This window comes from Haliotis cracherodii, unplaced genomic scaffold, assembly GCF_022045235.1.
Source record: "Haliotis cracherodii isolate W230 unplaced genomic scaffold, xgHalCrac1.p SCAF_10, whole genome shotgun sequence".
Classification (NCBI taxonomy): Eukaryota; Metazoa; Mollusca; class Gastropoda; order Lepetellida; family Haliotidae; genus Haliotis; species Haliotis cracherodii.
In genome coordinates, this window is record NW_027266265.1 from 5,029,235 (window position 1) to 5,052,316 (window position 23,082).

Here is a 23,082-nt window from a genome sequence, read left to right on the forward strand (position 1 = left end):
TTTGTTTTGGTGTTTTTTTTCAAATCCCAGGCCAACCTAGAATATCAAATGAGCTGTCCCTCACAGTCAAGACTGTTAGTAGCGTAGTAGTGAGAGTAAAAAAAACGTTAGGAAAGGAAAACGAGGACACCATTGTGCGGTATATAATAAGCATGTTGAGCGTGATAGCCTTATGAATTTAAAACAGGGACAACAGCGTCTGGAATTTTCCTGTCAGCGTTCCCGTGGACAGGGATGTATTTCAATGTGCCATGCGTCCGTTTCCTGTGTTTTGTTTGTTTGTTTGACACATTAGATTGCACAGGAGGCCAGGTGAACAGACACAGTAGATTGCACAGGAGGCCAGGTGAACAGACACATTAGATTGCACAGGAGGCCAGGTGAACAGACACAGTAGATTGCACAGGAGGCCAGGTGAACAGACACAGTAGATTGCACAGGAGGTCAAGTGAACAGACACATTAGATTGCACAGGAGGCCAGGTGAACAGACACAGTAGATTGCACAGGAGGCCAGGTGAACAGGCACATTAAATTGCACAGGAGGCCAGGTGAACATACACAGTAGATTGCACAGGAGGCCAGGTGAACAGACACATTAGATTGCACAGGAGGCCAGGTGAACAGACACACTAGATTACACAGGAGACCAGGTGAACAGACACATTAGATTGCACAGGAGGTCAAGTGAACAGACACACTAGATTACACAGGAGGCCAGGTGAACAGACACATTAGATTGCACAGGAGGTCAAGTGAACAGACACAGTAGATTGCACAGGAGGCCAGGTGAACAGTGAGAGAGTAAGATGGGTTTGACGCCGCTTTTGGCAGTATTCCAGTTATATCGCGCCGTGTCAGCTTAATTTGAAAGGAAAGCCCGAAGTGACGCAACACAGGCACATTAGATTGCACAGGGGGCCAGGTGAACAAAAACATTAGATTGCACAGGAGGCCAGGTGAACAGACACATTAGATTGCACTGGAAACACGTTCCACGGGCACATTAGATTGCACTGGAGGCCAGGTGAACAGGCACATTAGAATGCACAGGAGGCCAGGTGAACAGACACATTAGATTGCACAGGAGGCCAGGTAAACAGACACACTGGGTTGAACAGGAGACATGTTCACAGGCACATTACAAGTAAACAAACCCACTGTACAGAATATCAGCTGATGGGTTATTAATGCTCCATGTACAGAGCTTTGAGTCCCCCGTGTAGAACCCCGTGGGCAGTTGAACAGAGGCACATAACACGTGACGTCAATAAACCCTTCAGCCACACCGCTCCATTCTTGATGTGTGTCTGACACCTCCCTCCACGTCACAGTTCAGACAGGTGAAGAGCTGTACCATGGCGTTCGGAATCAAGGCAGTAGCCGCAGCGTTTGTAGGCGTTCTAATCTTTCTAGTATTTGTCCTTTATTCAACACGGGAACAGACTGGATACACTGGGGAGAAAGGCCCAAGCGGCTTTTCAAATGCAGGTAAAACATGTGTTTCTTTGCCTCCTCATTAAAATCACAAGTAGCTTTCAAATCAAGGTAAAACATATGGGATTTTTTCTTAAATGATCATGCAATAATATATTGGCTTCACGGGAACTTTAACCTGGGAGACCAATATGATATGACCATGTGTTTGGTCGTGCTGTGATGTTCTGCATGTTAATGAAGACCATGATATGAATATTCCACCTTGAACCTATGTTACTTGTTATAAAAAAACAGCTGTGGATAACTGTAGTTTAACTACATGTTTATCATACAGCTGGAATATTACTGATTGTGACTTGAACCAACAAACAGAACTACGTACCTTAGCTGTAGATTACGTTATGTAGTTTCAGTATGAGCTGATAAGAATTGACAGAAAGGACAAGCAACGGTCAATTTGTAAAAACGCAAGCCAAATTGATACAGGTATTTCTATGCTACCGGATATGAAGATTAGATTGGTCTGCGCTTACATTCTTAAAACTTGCTATTTGTAGTGCACGCAATGAATCTACGTATTCTGAAGTGACTCACTGATGTTGTAACTATAATAAATGCAAGCCCTGACATGTGACCGAGAAGATGACAGTATATTAATTAATCATTCACTGTCAAGACATGATAGGTATTCTAGTAGATGGATTATGAAGTACAAGACACATGATGTGTGGAGGGCCACATCCTTCTTTGCCTGTAACAGCGGTGGGTACAGTGTATCAATCACCTGGCTGTATTTCATACCACAATCCTGAAAGCATATACAGTGAGGTATATATTCACTGTACATACGAATTCTGTGTATTATTCAAAAAGCAAGTATTAATTACAGGTTATTCGAATACAATGTATTCGAAATTCCCTACTGTGGACATTAGAACCATACATAGGTCGTCGTCTACAATCGTCAACACATTTATGCAACGGTGATTTATGTTATTTCAAGTTTACCATTTCAGTAACAATTTAGACTCGCCCAGGCAGTAGGTAAAAATATAGTAGATAATAATGCATAATAGTTTATAATAGTCAGACAGACAGACAGACAGTTTATTCAGTAAGAAGGCCATAGGCCCATAATACAGACAATGGCTGATTGCATGAACTACGCATGTCAAGGAAGTAGTCGATTTAAGTTTCTCTTAGCCGTTGGACTTTATATAGATATATACACGTGTTATATACAACATCAACATTTTCTGATGAAATAATTTCAGTGAAAGATTTTACAGTTTGAAACTTGATATAGTTTAAGATACATATTTCTTAGGGCTGAATAACGCTCACATACAAGTAAAACATGAAATTCATCTTCAATAAAAGATATACCATTTTCTATACAATATTTACATAATCGTTCAGTGTATGGGGCATTTGTGTATCTCCCCAAGTCAATTGCAAGTTTAAACTTGCTACATCTGAAACGAGTCATACATATTGTCAGATGTACTGGTATGGGGAGTGTAGGCCCATGTGGTGCAACCAGAATGGTCCAGTGATTTGAGCATTAAATAACATTGGCGAGGCAGTCTGCGCTCGTCCAAACGCAGTAGCCTGCACCAATACTTGATGGCCCTTGTGGTATACACAAGTTGGAGAGGGGCTCTTCCGCACTCTCCTAAAACCATTGCATTGTTTGTTGTTTTACCTGTATTTAGAAACCATTTACACATTTTATTCTGTACATCTTCAAAAACTTTACAATATGAGATGCCCAATATTTCTGCGCCGTAACAGACAATAGGCTCAATCATAGCATCAAATATCTTAAATAAATCTTGACAGGGTATATTACCAACTTTCTTTCGATATCTATATAATGTCATTATGGCCTTGTTACTCTGTGCAGCAAGAGTATTTAGTACCTTAGTCCAAACAAATTTGGGCGTGAACACAATACCCAAATATCTATAAAACGACACATTTTCCATATATACACTATTAAATTTCCATTTTTCATAATGTCTAAGGGGTCCGCCATTTCTGAATACCATAACTTTAGTTTTCTTCAAGTTTACCTTCATGCCTGTGGTATTGCAAAAATGTTCCAAGGCATTGATCTTCTTGTGTAAATTTAAAGGTGTATCAGCAATAGATGACACGTCATCAGAAAACATAAGAGCATATAATGCTGGACAGTCTTTAGTAATAAAAACGGTTTGTCCCCCATAATTTTCCATAAAATTTACAAGTTTATTTATGAATATTAAAAACATCTGAGGGCTGAGTATTCATCCTTGGCGGATACCTATATTACTCTTAAAGTATTTGGATAACCCAGTAGGTGTTCTAACACAGGTACACAGTTTATCGTACATTGATGTGATAATGGACAAAAACTTTCCGCAGACATCAATATCTTCCAAACTCTGTAACAACATATTGTGATCAACGTTATCAAAAGCTTTTGAGAAATCTACAAATAAGCAGTAGAACCTTCTTTTTTTACATGCATACTTTTGGATAATGGCCTGTAGTGAAAATATATGATCTGTCGTGGAATAGTTGGGTCTAAATCCAGCTTTAGATTCGTCAATGATATTGTTATCATCACACCACCTCTGTAGTCTAGCATTAAGAATAGATGTAAATACTTTGCATATGGTATCAATGAGTGATATACCTCTATAATTGTTGGCATCATTCATATCACCAGACTTGAACAGAGGACAGAGGATACTTTTTCCCCACACATCTGGAAAGTGACCACTCTCAAAGATTTTGTTAAATGTAATAACTAAAATTGGTGTAATTTGCTTTTCTGAAGACTTTAAAAATTCAGCAGCAATACCATCAGGCCCAGGGGATTTATTATATAAAGCATTTTTCCACTGATTGACATCGCACCTATTTTAGGTACTAGATTGGTGTTATTAAACATCATATTCATATCATTACATAGTTTTGGTTAAATATGGCGGGGAAATCTGCAGAGCGGGTGGCATCGTAAAAAGGGCACAGTTGTTCAATTACACAGTCTCCATCTATAACAAATATAGATCTCACAACAATCTAAGAACAATGTATTTCTGGCAGTGAATAAAAACACGTCTTGCTAAAATATTGTCACATCTTCCAACACCCTCCAATGAATTCACATTGCAAATAAAACCATAAAAATTCATGTGATACATTTACATGTACATTTACCAGTAGAACCTGGGTTCACACATTGACGCTTATGCTATCTTGAATTAACGAAAGTATGTTAAATAATTAACCTGTTTGAAGCGCTTGTTAATCTTAGTGTTTGGAGTGATCAGTGGTCTTGTGTTACTGAACAACAATGGGATTCTACTCAGGAGATAGTGAAGTTTCTTTTATAAATCTCTTGTAACTATGTTTGGTTTCAGATCAGTTTCATTTCTTTGATATGTTAATATTAATAACTGTGTCTAACATGTCCTCTACTCAATGTTAAGTAATGAACTATTTCATTCTTTACCTTCTATCACATAGCACATCACATCACTATTTCTGTAAACTACTGTAGGCGAAAGTGCGAAAGTAGACCTAACCATACTGAGCTACATAGACAATGCAAGAAGAATCCGATTTTTTAACCCTCTAGTAACCAGAACTATTTCTAGTTGTCCAAAAATTCTTAAAATCCTAATTTGACACACCTGTGGTCAAACTAAGACAGAGATGTGTTGATTTCCACTGTTTGTTCAATTGTTTACAAAATATTGTTTGTATCACCTGTGATACGTACTGGAACTCAGCAGTCATGCCAAACATGTAAATAATAACAACAAAAACATAGATAAGAGATTATTTTGGTTTATTATTCTATCATTTTCTATTGAATGAACACAACCATTTTTCCTCTTGAAATCCTGAGCAACATGAAAAATAAATACAGTGAAATAATTGAATGAAATGCAAACTGTATAATCACTTTCAGTGATTAACGACAAATCCTAAAACACTTTGCAGAAGCACAAAGACAGTCTCTGACTGACTCCAAACAGTAACAAAACTAATGCAGGTTATTTCTCTCACTGAAACAGGTTCTTTTGATCAATTACAAGAGTCTACAAATGCTACTGTGCAAAACAGTTCCTCTCTTTGACAAAGCATGCATACATTGCAGATATTAAGAAAATAAACACCAAAATTAATTCTCGAATCAAGAACTAGAAATACGTAAATACAATAAAAATTCAGAAAATTAAAAAGCTCGAGTACAGTTTGTTATCTTGAAACTCTTATAATTACAAGATGAATCGATTCATTTGTGCTGATATTAATCACAGGATTGTCTGGTCCAGACTCGATTATTTGCAGACCGCCGTCATATAGCTGGAATATTGCTGAGTGCGGCGTTAAACAACAAACCAACCAACAACCAACCTACTGGTTATACATGTCAAATATTTGACTGCCGGGTTTGAATTGTAAAACAAGCGTGTATACTGACCGGTAAGTGTGACCTAATGGTGTGTGTTTTTGCAAGGTTGGAAATTGAAATTGTCTGTCCGGATCCGGAAACCGACTTTCCGGATAAAAGAAGCATTTTGTGTAGTTTTTATTTCATTTCGCAAAATAGGTTATCGGTTATTTGCGTTCAAAATTGGACTCTGGATTATGGAATACTTTGGGAAACGAGCTGAATATGCCCAAAACATGATAATTCTAGAACGCGAGACTTATAAAATTAGGCCACAAAAACACGAAATCGTGATAATGCGCGAATATTCATTTTCTCGCGATCTCGCGTTCTCGTTTCTTAGACGCTGTCCGTGCGCATTAGTAAGCCCCATCTGCGGTAGTAACTACCGCACTCTAGTGGGCGGAGCTTATACAAGTGATCTGACAGGTCAATATGACGTCATGAGAACACATACATTTCATTGGTTAATGCGTAAACGGGTGACGTCATGTAAACACCCACCCACATGGGCCGTTTACAAGGACGTAACTTTTAATGGTAATATAAAATCTACCAAACGATTCCAAGACTTTTCAACAAACGCGTACATCTTTGGTTTCAAAACCTACCTGCCATGTCGTCTTCACACCTTCATAAAATGATACCGTGGAATTTCCACGAATTATCCAACACACAAATTATAGTTCTAGATCTCTGGACGAGAACGAAATATGTTTGTCGTGATGCACATGAGCAGTGTAAATGAACAAGAAACATAATATGTGATTGGGCACCAAACGTTATCCTGTGGTGTAAGGTATATCTGCAGTTTATAAATAGCATTTCTCACAATATATACGGCAATCGGTGATTTCAACAATGTTTTTCTTCGTTGTGTTCGTCTTGCCTCATCTGGAATCTGGATGACGACGATCGTGTAAAAAACCCTGGTAATGGTCAAAAATATTTTCAATTGATCAAAGTAGTTTCTTGTCGTTTTTTCATTGCCCAGTAGCCATGTATTTTGGCAAAGTCTCACTGGTCAGATGATGCTCCTAATGCCGAAGTAACTCGATCCGTGAAATTTGGCGGGTCCCAGTGACCCAGATCCCTGTTGATTGGCACGCCAAGTGTCATTTGCATAAGGCCGTCCATATTTTTTGTATGTGTTTCTCCCCTCAAGCCTCAACTAACCAGAGAGCGGGCGGAGGAAATAAAATATATTACTTATCAAAAAATGTCTTTCAATAATTGTGTAAGTTATTTTGCGACATTTAAAAAAAAGGTTTAACACTTGGTACTAGAATCTAGTCTATGAATTAATTTATTATCTAGATCGATTCGTTTTGCTTCGGAAACGAATTTTTAATAAACAACGGTACAAAGATAAAGTTGACCTTGTTCTTTTATGACGGTGCAATGGTAGATCTAGTAGTATTTCTTTCATTAGATCGGTGCGCAATTTTCCACAGCGGCAGCAAAATTGAGACACGAAGACATTATATTATTTCACGTCGGAATGATGATAAAACTATTAAAATACGGACAGCCTCACAGACTTCGAAACGATGTTCAGATAAATATTTGTTCTCATTAATTCTGTCATGTGCGTGAAAATGGGTTTCAACATTATTTTCATCAAGCTTACATTCAGGTCGCTGGCTACTTCGGCAGTAACACATGTTTTGTCTCGAAGCTCAAAGCAACAATGTTTCTCTCAGGAACATTTTTCTTTCCATCCATGACGAACATCTGTCAAAATGTCAATGCCTCAACAATCTTCCTGGGCAGTTGAATTCAACAATGTAATACACACGGCCTCATTCTCGGCGTCATCGCAAAGATTCCGTCCAGATACCCACCACGTGATCAGGGTTACGACCTTGGGATAAATTAATAAAATTAATTTGTATTTTTAGAAAAGATTTTTTTTCGTGAATATTATTATTTAAAAATATCCTGTAATGGTCCTTTTGGATTGCACTGCGTATTTCTTTTATTATTTTCTAAAAGTTTTTGTTTTCCCCTTTCTGACCACGCGATCTCCTAGCAACCACGCCCCATGAGCGCATCGGGTTGCTGCTTACAACTGTACAGAACTTTGTAATTTCGCTTGTCTTCAATGTGAGCAACAAAACATTTTCATGTGAAGCCTAATTTGACGAAGAGTTGTTCGACATAATCAGGGAGCCTTTTGTTATTTCGGTTATGACATTAGTGACTTTATCGTGGAGAAAGTTCCAATTCAAGATGACATATCATTCCGATTCACAACTCGAATCGACAAGATGGCACCTCTCTTCCCGCCCTTGCAAGTGCAACAGAAACTTTGATATTCAGTGCCGATTCTTCGGATTAGTGAATCAGTGTCGCAGCTAGATTTCATTGTGGAACCAGATGAAGCCGACCATGTATGTTCACACTTCTTTTGTCAACCATGCGTGACACGGCACAGGCAATCGCAGTTAGGGAATGGTGCGGCCACCATGTTGCAGAAATTCGTCGATTCGAACACATTGCTTCTGGACTGAGCTCAATAAACGAAGTGTTTGGAGAGATCGTAGATACTTGGACTTGAAGAAACGGAATTAAACGTTGCAGCAGAAGAAGGATTGGTGTGGACAAAACGGGACAGGGGTCCCAGATTGTATTTTAAAACTTGTGCGCGAAGTGTATCCAAATACCCCGAACAAAAAATACTTGGGACAAGTGTGGATCTAATGATCAAACTCAGTTTTGTGTGTGAAAATTCTGTGAAAGGAAAGGAAATTCATAATTAAAGTTTGTCTTGGAATATGTGTATTGGAGTTTTCGTTTATCGTAAGTACAATATTATCTGGATACGCCTTCTGTAGGTCAAAACATTAAGTATATTTCGTTACTTATTTACCAGTTGCTTATGTGCATTGTGATGTTGATGTACGTGACTTGGCGAAACTTCTGGTGCTTCAAATTAGGCCTCTTCCTAAACACTAGTTGAAAAATCTTTGTAATAATTTAAGTTTTATGAATATAAACTGATTATTGTGTGGCATAAATCTAACTGTTGAATGCAAATGACCTAAACTAAACAAATAGGGGCCTATCTGTAATTTTCGGATTGAACTGAAAGAATCGCGTCGTCAATTACGTATTTAAGTATCGTTACTGTTACATTTACCGAAACTGATGTTCTGCTGCTGTTCTGCCGTAAAAATATAGAACACAATACACTTTGACCACAAATGCATTGAATGTGTCACATGTACACATGACCATGTGCTTTGCTATTTATAGTGCAACCGTATTGATGCAGACGCCAAACACAATCGGTTCGATTTTTTATGATAAACTACAGAAAATTTATTGACTTATATCTTGATATGGGGCCATTTGTTGTATCCATGGTTTGTCATTCAAGCTGATACGAAGTTTGACGGTCAATGGTAATCTGGTTCCCGAATGGTTTTCAAAACACTTCTCCCGACACTCGGTTGTGTTTACATTGTCAGTCATTGTTCGAAACTGAAACACCGCGATTACAAGCTGGAGCAACTCAGCAAGAAGTGACCAGGCACTTTGGCGGATCCAGACAGACAATCTCCGCACTGTGGACCCGATACAACAACACCAACAGAGTTGACGACAGGCCAAGGTCAGGAAGACCAAGGGTGACAACCCAAGCACAAGATCGATACATCTGGCTGCGACTCCTCCGAGACAGCACTACCACAGCCACGTCTACAACCACACAGATCCCTGGGGTACCCAGAATATCAGATCAAACGGTACGCAACAGACTGAGGGACGCTGGACTTTTTGCACGAAGACCTGTTCGACGTTATGTATTGACCCCACGTCATCTGGCGGACCGTCTGCTTTGGTGCCAACAGAGGGTTAGATGGGCACGTGCAAGGTAGAGAAATGTACTGTTTACTGACGAGCCCCGTTTCCTACTGAAATGGGCGCGCACGTGTCTACAGACGTCGGGATTATCGATACGCCCCCAACTGTGTGCAGCAGGTTGTCCCATTTGGCGGCGGGAGTGTCATGATATTGGCCGGAATTCATCACGGTAGTAGGACGCCTCTCGTGCATGTGGCAGGTGCATTGACAGGTGTCCGTTACACAGACTTGATCCTACAGCCTTACGTTCTTCCTCACGTCAACGTTCATGGCGGACAGTTCCAGCAGGACAACGCCCGACCGCATATTGCACGTGTTTGTCAGGACTTCTTACAGCACAACAACATCCAGACATTACCTTGGCCAGCCCGGTCACCAGATTTGTCCCTGATTGAGCATCTGTGGGACGAGTTGGATCGACGCTTTCGCAGAAGGAATCCACCGCCCCAAACACTTCCGGCGCTTCTTGATGCACTTCAGCATGAATGGCAGCACATCCAACAGCGTGTTATTGACAACTTGATTGCATCTATGGGTCGTCGGTGTCAAGCGGAGATTGATGCACGTGGTGGGCACAACCGATACTGACATTTTCTGTACCCCTGTGACATTAACTGTATCGTGTACGTGTGTCTGTCTAGGTGACACGATTAATGTTTTGAACATTGTGTACATTGATCTTCAAATAGTGTTTCAATTATGGTTTCTGTGTCCTACATTGATACAATCGCATTATATTACATTTTGAAAGTCAGTGTCAAGTTGTTTTTTTTAAGAGTATATATCCGAAATGGTGTGTTTGTTGTTTAACGCCGCACTCCGCAAGAGTCCAGATATATGACGACGGTCTGTACCAATCGAGTCTCGACCAGAACACCCAGTGTTTGACATCATGAGCATCGATCCACGCAATTGGAATACGATGACATGCATCAACCAGGTCAGCGAGCCTGACCCCCGATCCCGTTAGTCGCCCCTTACGACAACCATAGTCGCCTTTTACGCTTAAAGGTTTAGAGGTGAGGTGAAATGGGGTTAACGTCGCGTCCAAGATTATAACACTTATATAGCGACGTGCATGTACGTGTGTGTGTTTGTGTGGCTGCTTGTACTACAGTCCGTTTGACTCCAAATGAAAACGATGAATTGCAAAATAACTCGAAATCCAGAAAAGAGTATGAAACATCAATACGTTACTAGACCATGAATACCCTGTACCCAACAAAATCTGAATTTTGTTTATTTTAAGACCCATGACGGATGAAGTTCTTTAAGAAACTATCATGTAATTTTGTATAGAAATGTGTACATGACACGTATGGGGACAAACCGTGGAAGGCACAGCGCAAGCACGCATGTACTGCACGTTCTGTGGTAGGGGAAATGATAGAGCGTTAGAGCGGCCGTCTCATGATAATTTCAGTCGCAATCTGACTAGCTCATGCCATAGATCTCGTCGTCGGAACTGCTGGTGCCTGAACCGACTGCCACTATTATAGGTTAGACTGTCCATCTCGTGACCAATAACGTGGCTCTATCTCGTCAACGACTGTGGCCACACAACGCCTCCATGTTTCTACTGTTACCCGACCAAGGGATTGCTTTACGAGTTGTTCAACGTCTCGTAATTTGAACGTTGTGTTCGATCGTCCAACGTCACCCTTGACGATGCCCCATACCAACTCGATTGGATTCAGGTCGCAGTGATAAGGTGGCAGTCGTAAGACAGCGTGACCCTGACCCTTGATGTAACTGTCAACTTTATACACGGGGTCAGGTTTCATAGTTTTGATGATTTCATAGAGCTGTGGTTTCGTTGCTCGAGAAGGAAAGGTAATGTTCCTCCGTTGCAGCCAAGTAACCATGTCTCCTTTACGGTTATTAGAGGTTGGAGTCTTGCTTTCTGGATCCTGCACACTATAATACGGTGCATTGTCCATGACAATGAGAGACTTGGTAGGCAAAGCAGGGACTAATTTACCTTTCACCCACTCCAGAAATACATTGCCGTTCATTTCTGTGTAGTAGTCCCTGTTGTGTTTGGCTCTAAAGACGAGGTCACAGTCTGGGAGAAAACCCTGACTAGCAGAACCAGCATGGAGAACTATGAGTCTTTCACCCTTTCCCATTGGTAACTTTCTACCAGACTCCTTACAGTCACCACTGGGTACCCACTGACATCTGGCTGTGTGTGACGCATTTACCCATGTCTCATCTAAGAAGACAGGCTCATATCCTTCTTCACGTTTCTGCTTGATGGTACGAAGGTAATGATTTCGGAGACGAACAATGTCAGACCGTTCACACAACACAGCCCTATTTTCTCCAGTTATCTTTTTGTATTTGTAACCATATGTATGCAACAGCTGCCATAGTTTGTACTTTGTAAGACGTAAATCATGGTCAGTTTCAAGGTGTTTTTTCAAAATTCTTAGGGACAGGTTTCTGAGTGCAGTTTAACAATTGCACGTCTGACTTGATCCCTCTGAAAACTGTCTTATTTATCAACCTTGCGTGGTTTTGATATGTTTATTACCTCCTTGGCCTGACTATTTGTATCTCGTCGACTAACAACATTTTTCAGTTTCTGAGGGGACATACCAAGAGCTTTTGAAGCTCGTTTCTAGAATTTATTAATTGCATAAAAAGGTTTTCTGCTTCACTACTTCACTTCTAAAGAAATCTGTACACATTCAAATCATACACATTCAACATCAACTGTTTGAGTAGCGCATCTTGTCATTGAATGAACACGTCACTGTGTAGCACTAACGCCCAGTGAGTTTAATTGTACGCCCCCTTTAGCTCTTTATAACGCTCAACTTCATAGACAGGGCAGTATAGCAAAACATGGCAGTCGTCTTCAACAACATCTGAACAATTGCAACTGATGCATATACATTTCACCCACCCGCCAAGTGAAACGGATGACTTTTACATGAAACGGCCATAGTTCATCCCCAGTTGCCAAGGTTCTTTGTTGTTTAAATGAAAGTTGGTTCAGTTTGGATACACCACCATCACCATCACCATCACCATCACCACCCAACCATCACCACCACCACACCACAACCAGCCAAACACCACCACCTAACCATCAACACCACCACCACCATCACCACCCCACAATCACCCCCACCACCCCACAATCACCCCCCCAACCACCACCAACCCACCATCGCCACCACTACCACCACCCCACCACCACAACCATCACCACCACCACCACCACCATCATCATCATCATCATCACCACCACAACTACAACCAGTCACTCATTTTCAACCCTCAGCGTCCGTGAGCTTCCGCAACGGTGACCAGTGTTAATCTCGAAGAACTTAAGCTTACGTAGTCTGCTCCTAGCAAGGACGTGTTCACACGATATGCCGTCAAGACAGAATGGATTTGCCACTGATCCATAACAGACTTATTCATCAATGACATAACCTAGATCAATAACGGATCAACGGAAAAGGAAGGTTGCGTTTTGTGATTTTGCCGTTTCTGTTCAGTAACTGTGTAAGACAATTGACAAAATATCCCAATAGAGTTTGTTGAAGAGATCTTTACTTTTTGTGTGCCCGATCACTTTAAGCTTATGTTTGTTGTATGGTTGGAAGTCAGCGTCGGTGTCATAGATCGGTTAACAACTGCATGCACGTCTTTTGTTTTGCCAGCATTCCGTGTAGATACAGCCGCGTCGTCAGGGTCTACTGCCTGTATTCCGCCTGGGGCACAGACGTCCCAGGTTTGACATATGTCTGTATCAAGCGGATATTGTCGTGATGCATGGGTCACAGTAAGCGGCGTGTGCTTGTCGGAAGACGGCCATGAAACATAAGTGCAGGTGGAGAGGGGAGAATACACTGCCGGGCAAAGTATAGTACACACTTGCAAATTGGATTTGACCCAAAAATTACAAATGTTGTCAAAGCTGAAAACAGTCGCCGAAACAGAGGAAAGGTTCAACAACACAACAATCATACCCGTATCAACTACACCAACATCGTATACTAGTGACCATTCCTTTCATTTTAGCCACCATCAAACTGGGAGTATATTTCTCTTTTACGGCAGTCGACTGCAAACCATCTGAACTTGCACCGCGTTTGTCTTTATCCAAACTCTAATCTTGACTCCAAAGTTCCCCAGAGCTCTATGTAGATCAGCATGTTTCTGGCGTGGTGTATTGTCTATGATGGCATCAGTCTTTCTTTGGTGTATCTGCCCATGCTTTTGACGTTCCTAATATGAACCAGTTTCGTTGAATAAAGATGTAATACTATTTCACAAAGTCGTCCCCTTTTCCGTATTTTATTTCTGTCACCTCATCTCATCTATTGATGACTAAGCGCTTATGCAAATTATTGTAAAATCATTCACAATTATATGAGAGGTGGTGTTTAATGTTATTGTCGGTACGATGTTCTGGTTGGGTTTAATGCAGTGCTGCTTACGTTCCAGGTTTTCAAGCACCACCACCATTGTCAGTGAATACACTTACAAATTATAAGGATCCTTTGAAGATTACAGAATGGTGGCAAGCATCCTCTCTCTTGAAGTGGTATGTGATCCTCATTGCCACCAGAGTGTCTGAAGAGTTATTCAACATGTATCGAGTGTATGGGACAGACTCCAGTCATCAAGGATGGGGCTGTATCGCTGGTGGTAGGGTTTCGGGGGTGGGTGGGTGGGTGGGTGTGTGTGTGTGTGTGTGAGGGGGGGGGGGGGGGGTCAATGTCGTATTGGAATTAGCTGAAGGTCATGGTGTCCTGGTTTCTGCCGCATCTCTTTTCACATGTTATAATACATACGAGCGTCTAAACAGTCTCATAAGTAAACTCTGCTAAAAGCAAATTACTTTTCAGACTATATTAACAGCATGTGTTCAGGAATGACCATCAATTGGTGATCATACCAGGGCCCACTTGCACAAAGTGATCTTAGCGCGAAGATGATCATAACTCCCATACTTTAACATAGGCTTACAATAGTCGTAGCGCTAAGATCGCTTTGTGCAAGTGGGCCCAGATGTTCGTGAAAAGGTGAACGGGTATCATCATTTTTATAGTGATTCTAGACGAATGTTCATATATCTTATCCTACAAAGGACGTTTCTTTAAGCGGATATTTCCTATGATCATGGAAAGGTTTTGTCGTTTTTATTTACTCAGAAGTGAGATGATATATCAACGCCAAATAGACGGCGGTTTCGTTCAGAATTCATATTCACTCTAGCGTTATTCTGGGCTTCAGTGACGATGCAGTGCTGATGAATCTTTTACTTTAGTATGCATCTTCCTTCTAATAATGACATCATATTTTGTTCAAATCATTTTGATTTTGTTGTTTGTTATGTTATTAGAACAATGTAAAAAACAAAAAAATTCTCAGACGTTTACCACTTCGGCGAAACCCACGAGCACGGGTATGGTGCTGACAAACCTAGAAACATAATCGGGGAACCGGCAACGAAAAGAAATGGTTATTCGAAGATGTATTTGATAAGCGTATAGTAATTTGTGTTTTGGACCTTAACGTTTGCAGTGATTCGGTTGTCAGCCCAGTAACGTTTTGATAAAGTTTGGTCTTTTTACAAATCTAATTCCCATGTATATGCTATTTTTTACATAAAAAAATGGATGTCTTTTTTTTGTTATAATGTGAATAAGCTTTTATTGCAGAAATCACTTAAACAATACGTGCTGGCAGTGGGACAGATTTATAAAACGCTCTGTCTATTTTACTGACGACTCCATTGTCGTGTTACAGGGACTGGGAAAAACCGCCCGAGTACAAGTGCACTCCTATAGTAAGGAAAGGTAACTGGCATGTCTGTATGGACGGGAACTACGCTGTGAAACCGCCCTGTCTGGTCTACTCGTTTGGGTGAGGAGATATATGTTTAATCACAGCAATTGTTAATTATTTAAATTTGAATTCTTTCATAATGCATTGTCAAAAAATTCCAACACACATTTTATGATTAAATTATTATCGATTTTAGTTCCAGCAGCACGTGTCGAGCAAGGCCCGTCTTCCTTGTGTGGCGTACCCTAAGTGTGCATAGAGAATCTCACCGGGGTGTCTTTTGATATCAAATATGTCAACACGAGTTGATAAAAGAAAATTCCGAGTGTTGATATATTTATGTCAAAAGACACGAGGGTGAGATTTTATTCATCATCCAACATCTTTCTTCCAACTTTTCCAGTTTGTAGACAGTAATAAGCAGTGAGTTAAGTGTAAAAGATACTGCTAACAGCTTCAGTATCTCCTGTGGGAGCTTATTTTGGATGATAAATGTTTAAATACAATTAGTATTAATTATTTAAATTTAATTGTTTCATTATATCCTAAAATTCATAAAATTTCAACATTTTGCAATTAAATTAATATCGATCACTCACTCACTCCTTACTAATTGTTATTATTATTATTATTATCATCATCATCATCATCATCATCATCATTATTATTATTATTATTATTTACAGTTTAAAATTTAAAAAATGCACGGAAGAGGGTTTGGGTTTGGGTTTTAGGCAAACCCACCCAGAACTTTTCGGAGAATGTGAAGACTCCCCAACACTGCAGCCTTCTGCATTACCCATATTGTCATAAGGGCTGTATTCCTGGTAGTAAAACCCGGGTACTTTCCAAATGTCAGTCAACAGATTGGGAGGTACCAAACCTAAGGCACCAAGAACAGTGGGGAATCGGACAACTTGGTACTGTGGGATGTGAGTGTGACATTTCGAAAGCGAGGTCCGCATATTTGCCATGTTTTTCCTGAATCTTGTCAATCTTAGGATTTTAGGAAAACTCGTTGTCAGAATTCTTGAATACTCCAAGTACATTCAACTGAGAAGTAGTCTTATTATATCCCCGTGTACCCGGGACTAGTTAGTGCCCATACCATAATTCATAAAGATTATGAATTCAATACGAAGTGTTTTAATTGATACAGAATCTGGAACGACTGGTCTTTTGATGATGCAATGGGGGCCCTTGGCTGTGAAGTTCATTCTTTTGATCCGAGGTAAGATAAAATAATGTCAAATTATGGATAAGTGCAATAAAGATTGAAAGTGTCTTTCAAAAAGTATGGATTTGTATCACAGAGGTCGGGGTTATTTAACAGGCTTAAATATATATCACAGGCTAAGTTTATATAAAGTGTGTTTAAGTCCCACTCTCCTTAGACTTGTAAACGTGGTGGTGAATAGCCTATTGGTTCAAGCGAAGACCCGGGTTTCATTCCCCACATGGGTACAATGTGTGTACCCCGATTTGTAATTGCTGGAATATTGCTAAACGCAGCGTAAAACCCCACTCACTCACTCACTCACTCACTCGTAAAGAGAACTTCATTATGAAGAAAAAACCCGACATAAGTGATTAAAAAGTCAGTGAAGATACAGTAAAATCTGCCTTAGATTCAGAACGGTTCATCTGTTCACCTTGCAGAGTGACTATGTGATCTGTCCAGATATTATATAAGGGCAAACACAGTATTATGTTTCTGGATTTGTGTGTGGCCTCAGATGAGGAGGCGGCCAACCCCCACAGCTTTTTCTAGATAAGCTGATTTGCGTGCAAAAAACAATTTTGTGTCCGGTATTTGAACGCCCTTGTCGCAGTGATCCATAAACGCAATCGACAAAACTAAAGGCCATTTAATTCTACACGCGCGCACGCACGCACGCACGCACGCACGCACGCACGCACGCACGCACGCACGCACGCACGCACCTCCCCTCAGAAATATTCAGAAAATAGGAAAGCCCGACGTGGTCTCATATTACCCTCATACCAAGAGTGTAGCAATCTGTGAAGGCTATGCGTCAGTCGGGAGACGGGGAAATACGTCTCTCATTACCCGGGATGTCCATTTCCTCATATGATCTTGGAGAATGTGATGCATCATTCTCATTGTTCTGTAAAATCTCCACTGACGAGAATGTTGTTAACTAATTAAGTTAGAAATCGTTTATTGAGATGTTTTGGAATTCCGTTTGGTGTTTGAGGTTTATTATTCAGTATGACCTTGCAGCAAAGAGGCTTCACCTTTAACCTTGTCCAGGTCAGCAGAAGCATGGTGTTAGAATGTCCTCAGTTGCAGCCTACTATTAACATACCCACTGTGTCACTCAGAAAAGAGTTGAAACGTGAGTTTAATGTCGCTTTGAACAGTAATTCAGTTGCATCACGGCGTGTCAGCTTCATGTGTGAGGGAAGTCCGAAGTGATGCAAGTCTCAGACGTTTACCGCTTTGGTGAAACACTGGTCTTGGTGCTGAAAAAGCTAGAAACATCATCAAGACGAACCGGACTTCGATCCCATAATAAGTGGTTCCTGGAACGCCCAAGGGACGCAACTCTGCACACAGTGTAGCGGCGTCTTAGACGGTGGGGCAACCCGTGCGCCAGACTGGCAATGTATGCTACGCAGGTAATGGTTTTATCCTGTTTCAGTATTGGCTTGAAGGACTTCAACAGAAGCAAGAATGTCCACTTCCACGACATCGGAATCTCAGGGATGGACAGTGACTCGTATGTCGCTACTAAAGACATATATGTTAAAAACAAACAAATATGGAAAATCAGACGCCTCGAAAGTATCATGAAGATGCTAGGTCATACAAATGTAAGTGTTGTTTTTACTCACGATATAACCGATTCCGAATATACGTTCTACTTCGCCAACAGCTCTCTCTCATGTCACCTCTCTTTTTGAGGAACTATTTTATTCCGCGATATAGCTGGTTGTTGTATGGTTGTCAGTGTTAACATGAAGTCACACGTACTAAATAATGTTTTGAGGTAAGAAATTGTGATCATTGTGTTGCAAGCTCCGACGTTCATTCAGTTTGGCCCTCACTCTCTGAAGGTTCATATTCCAATGAAATCACAAAAAGTGAAGGTCACTTCTTCAATGAACATATGGATAGAAAGAATCAGAAAGGGAATAAATGGCATCAGTGTTATATGGGAACATGACGCGAGAACAAGATGTGAGAACATAAGAGAACAAGATGTGAGAATATGGAATGAGAACAAGATGTGAGAATATGGAATGAGAACAAGATGTGAGAACATAATGTGAGAACAAGATGTGAGAGTGAATGAGAACAAGATGCGAGAACATAATATGAGAACAAGATGTGAGAACACGGAATGAGAACAAGATGTGAGAATATGGAATGAGAACAAGATGCGAGAACATAGAATGAGAACAAGATGTGAGAATATGGAATGAGAACAAGATGCGAAACATGGAATGAGAACAAGATGTGAGAACATGGAATGAGAACAAGTTGTGAGAATATGGAATGAGAACAAGATGTGAGAACACAGAATGAGAACAAGATGTGAGAATATGGATTGAGAACAAGATGTGAGAATATAATGTGAGAATATGGAATGAGAACAAGATGTGAGAACATGGAATGAGAACAAGATGTGAGAACAAGATGTGAGAATATGGAATGAGAACAAGATGTGAGAATATGGAATGAAAACAAGATGTGAGAATATGGAATGAGAACAAGATGTGAGAACATGGAATGAAAACAAGATGTGAGAATATGGAATGAGAACAAGATGTGAGAACAAGATATGAGAATATGGAATGAGAACAAGATGTGAGAATATGGAATGAGAACAAGATGTGAGAACAAGATATGAGAATATGGAATGAGAACAAGATGTGAGAATATGGAATGAGAACAAGATGTGAGAATATGGAATAATACATGTTTGATTTTCTAGAGACACATCGATGTCCTGAAGATTGACGTGGAGACAAGCGAGTGGCCGACAGCGAAGGATCTAGCAGAGTCCGGCGTGCTGTCCAAGGTTCGCCAGTTCGCCGTGGAGTGGCACTTGTTTCCCGCCTACCCCAGCAAAGACAAATACGTGGAGTTTTATACTAGTGTGCAGAGCATGAAAGACAAGGGATTACGCACATTTAGAGCCGACTTTCATAACAGAAAGTACGGGGAAAAAAGCTGGACTTTGCAGGCAGATGTGAATTACGTCAATATACTATTTAAAGGGAACTGAATCATTGTTTCAAATTCATCAACAGACATTCACACTATATAAATACATCTGGGAAAACGTTTGGAGCTATTCCTATCTTTATACAATTTCATATATCTTGAAGTGACTTGTGCATTGTGGAAATATCTATACATGACATAGATCGCATTTATATAACTATGTAAAAGCGGTTTATGTCGAACAACATAAGTTTGCAATAACAGGTTCTCAATGCCGACGCCATTTTGTAATAGACGTAAGTAAAAATCATGTGGTATCTAACAGTGTCTGATCGATTGTATACGACTAACATATCTTTGACAACCATTCACACGCCAAATACGAGTTTAAAAACAGTCAAAAGTTGGTGAAAATATGTTAGCCGATTAATTTCTGGACAACACTTTGTCAAACTTGACAAAGTAGATTGTATACTGTTTTCGCACTGTTCATATACACAAAGATGCCTGTAAACACAAGTCGGCAAAAACCGATTCCTAGTACAAAACCTGCATGTTCCACTGGCTGACTGCAAGTACGGCGTCATATCATGTAAAGCAAAGAAGTAGAGGAAGAACTTTGAAGGAAACCATTAGTCAGAGAACTATTGCCACGGAACAGTTGGCATGGCAACGCATAAATAATGTCGGTTTCTGTATTTCATTATGAGAGCTTGGAAGCCAAAACAGAGACGTTTTCTCAGAAATATAAAACAGGATAGGAATTATAATAAACGGCCTATATGTCGAAATATACTTTTAGCGGGCTTAACTTATTATTATGTTTATGTTAGATATATCTGTTCATGTGAATAATCATGACAACCCATGAATGTATATGGTCTTGTCGTTTTTTTCAAATGATGTTTGTTTTTTTGTTTGTTGTTTAACGCCGCATTCAGCCGTATTCCAGCTGTATGACGGCTACACTCAAATGAGGTCCGGACAGATTGCTCTGAAGTCTGTTTCAAACACTGTATCTCGTTTCAGTCAAAACCAATCATCCTCATCGTTATTTGGAATTGTTACCAACAGTATATGCAGATGTTGTCTTGCAGTCGTCCACAAAGACGACAGTATGAATGCTGATACTCATGTTGCATAGGTCTTTCGGCGGTTGACACTCTCACACTTTCTCGGCTTTCTCTCGTTTTATGAACATACTTACAACGTTGTGATAACGTTAGGGTTTTGAGTAAACATCTCCACAACGCTGTGATAACGTTAGGGTTTTGTGTGAACATACCTGCAACGTTGTGATAACGTTAGGTGTTTTTTTAATATACCTACAAAGATGTGATAACGAAATAACTTTGTGTGAACATCCCCACAACGCTGTGATAACGTTAGGGTTTTGTGTGAACATACCTACAACGTTGTGATAACGTTAGGGTTTTGTGTGAACATACCTACAGCGTTGTGATAACGAAATAACTTTGTGTGAACATCCCCATAACGTTGTGATAACGTTAGGGTTTTGTATGGACATTCCTACAACGTTGTGATAACGAAATAGTTTTGTGTGGACATAGCCACAACGTTGTGATAACATTGTGGCTCTGTGTGAACATACCAACAAAGTTGTGATACCGTTAGGGTTTTGTGTGGACATCCTATAACGTTGTGATAACGAAATAGTTTTTTGTGGACATTCCTACAACGTTTTGATAACGTTATGAGTTTGTGTGAACATCCGTGGAACTTTTTGATAACGGTATCGGTCAGTGAGAACAACCCTACAACATTGTGATAACGTTAGGGTTTTGTATGAACATCCCTACAACGCCTTGAGGGAGTGAGTTAAAAGTTTCCGTCACATCGGCAAATTTCAGCCATATGGTGACGAGAGAAACTTATACATTAATAATGGATATATTTAGACTGTATACAAATTTGTCGTCGGACAATAACATAATCAGACCGTCACAATTTATTTTTAAAACTAGTATGTTACCATAAAAAAATATCACTACACATAACAACACAATATGAAAACGGGCAAAAGATCGCCATCAACTGAAGGTAGATCACAGGGACTATGGGGACTTACAGTACCTTTGCCTTGAATGGGCCCCAGAAGGATTTCCACCATCCCTACAGTCGCTGGCGATTATCCGCAATTTTAGCCACATTTAAAATTACAAATATTCTTCTTTTGAAAGAGTAGCAGACAGAAATATTCTTTGAAGACGATGGACTTCTGGAAATTCTCTCCGGGGGACAATAATTTTACACTACTTCAACCCCCTTCGAGGCACAATCACTCACAATCTCAGATATAAATTAATTCCACCAATTATAAAAGGTCATTCATTTTATACAAAACATATTAACAAAATTGATTATGCCATTATATGTCTTCAATTTTTTTTAAATAAATGAGAGCTTATATTATTAAAAAGATCCTTCATGGATGAAACCTTAAAATAGTTATCCCTTGTGATGGAAAAATCAACACAGTCAAGCAGGACATGTTAAGTGGTAATTCTTTCAATACAAGGGATACTGAATGGAGAATCCACACGTTTCTATAGATATTCAGAGTATATCTACTATGGCAAAGACGAGATCTTCGTCAAATGACCTCTTTACATCTGGATTGACAACCGAAGTAGTTGAAACCGACAATTGGTTTAATTTCATGTACATTATTTATACCTACTTAGGTGTCCTACTACTTTCGCTTTAGATCATGGATATAATATCTAATCAGTGTATGGGAACAGAAGTGGTGTCACAGGTTTGTTGAGCGCTGCAGCAGCAGCCATTGTGTTACGTGAAGATCCGGGGTAGAATGGGTCTTCAGCAACCCATGCTTGGCGTAAAAGATGACCACGTTTGCCGTAAGGGGCGACTAACGGGATCGGGTGGTCAGGCTCGCTGACTTGGTTGATGCATGCCATTGTATCCCAATTGCGTGGATTGATGCTCATGTTGTCAATCACAGGATTGTCTGGTCCAAACCCTATTATTTAAGGACCGCCGTCATACAGCTGCAATACTGCTGAGTGCGGCATGAAACAGCAAACAAACAAATCAATGATTCCAATATGGCTGGGTAGCCAACACGAAATGATGTCTTCTGATTGGATGAGCAGTGTAGAGACACTGTAGACAGTCTTCGACGTGAGCTGGATCAGCAGGGTAGAGACACTGTAGACAGTCTTCGACGTGAGCAGGGTTACCGGGGCAGAGACACTGTCGACAGTCTTTGACATGAGCTGGATCAGCAGGGTAGAGACACTGTAGACAGTCTTCGGCGTGAGCGGGATCAGCAGGGT

The 23,082-nt window shown here is 40.3% G+C and overlaps 1 protein-coding gene across 1 annotated transcript; it reads left to right on the forward strand.

Moving 5' to 3' along the window:
* The first annotated feature begins 1,303 nt into the window (after positions 1–1,303).
* LOC139445563 (probable methyltransferase-like protein 24) lies at positions 1,304–19,883 on the forward strand. Its single transcript, XM_071226723.1, has 6 exons — positions 1,304–1,490; positions 14,221–14,320; positions 15,529–15,645; positions 16,727–16,798; positions 18,234–18,405; positions 19,530–19,883. The coding sequence occupies exons 1-6, from the start codon at positions 1,358–1,360 to the stop codon at positions 19,821–19,823; spliced, it is 888 nt and encodes a 295-aa protein (XP_071082824.1). The 5' UTR covers positions 1,304–1,357; the 3' UTR covers positions 19,824–19,883.
* The last annotated feature ends 3,199 nt before the right edge of the window (positions 19,884–23,082 follow it).

Coding starts and splice junctions, on each gene's coding strand:
- LOC139445563 (XM_071226723.1), top strand. CDS start 1,358: ATGGCGTTCGGAATCAAGGCAGTAGCCGCAGCGTTTGTAGGCGTTCTA. Junction 1,491..14,220: donor AAGCGGCTTTTCAAATGCAG/GTAAAACATGTG, acceptor CTTACGTTCCAG/GTTTTCAAGCACCACCACCA. Junction 14,321..15,528: donor GCATCCTCTCTCTTGAAGTG/GTATGTGATCCT, acceptor GTCGTGTTACAG/GGACTGGGAAAAACCGCCCG.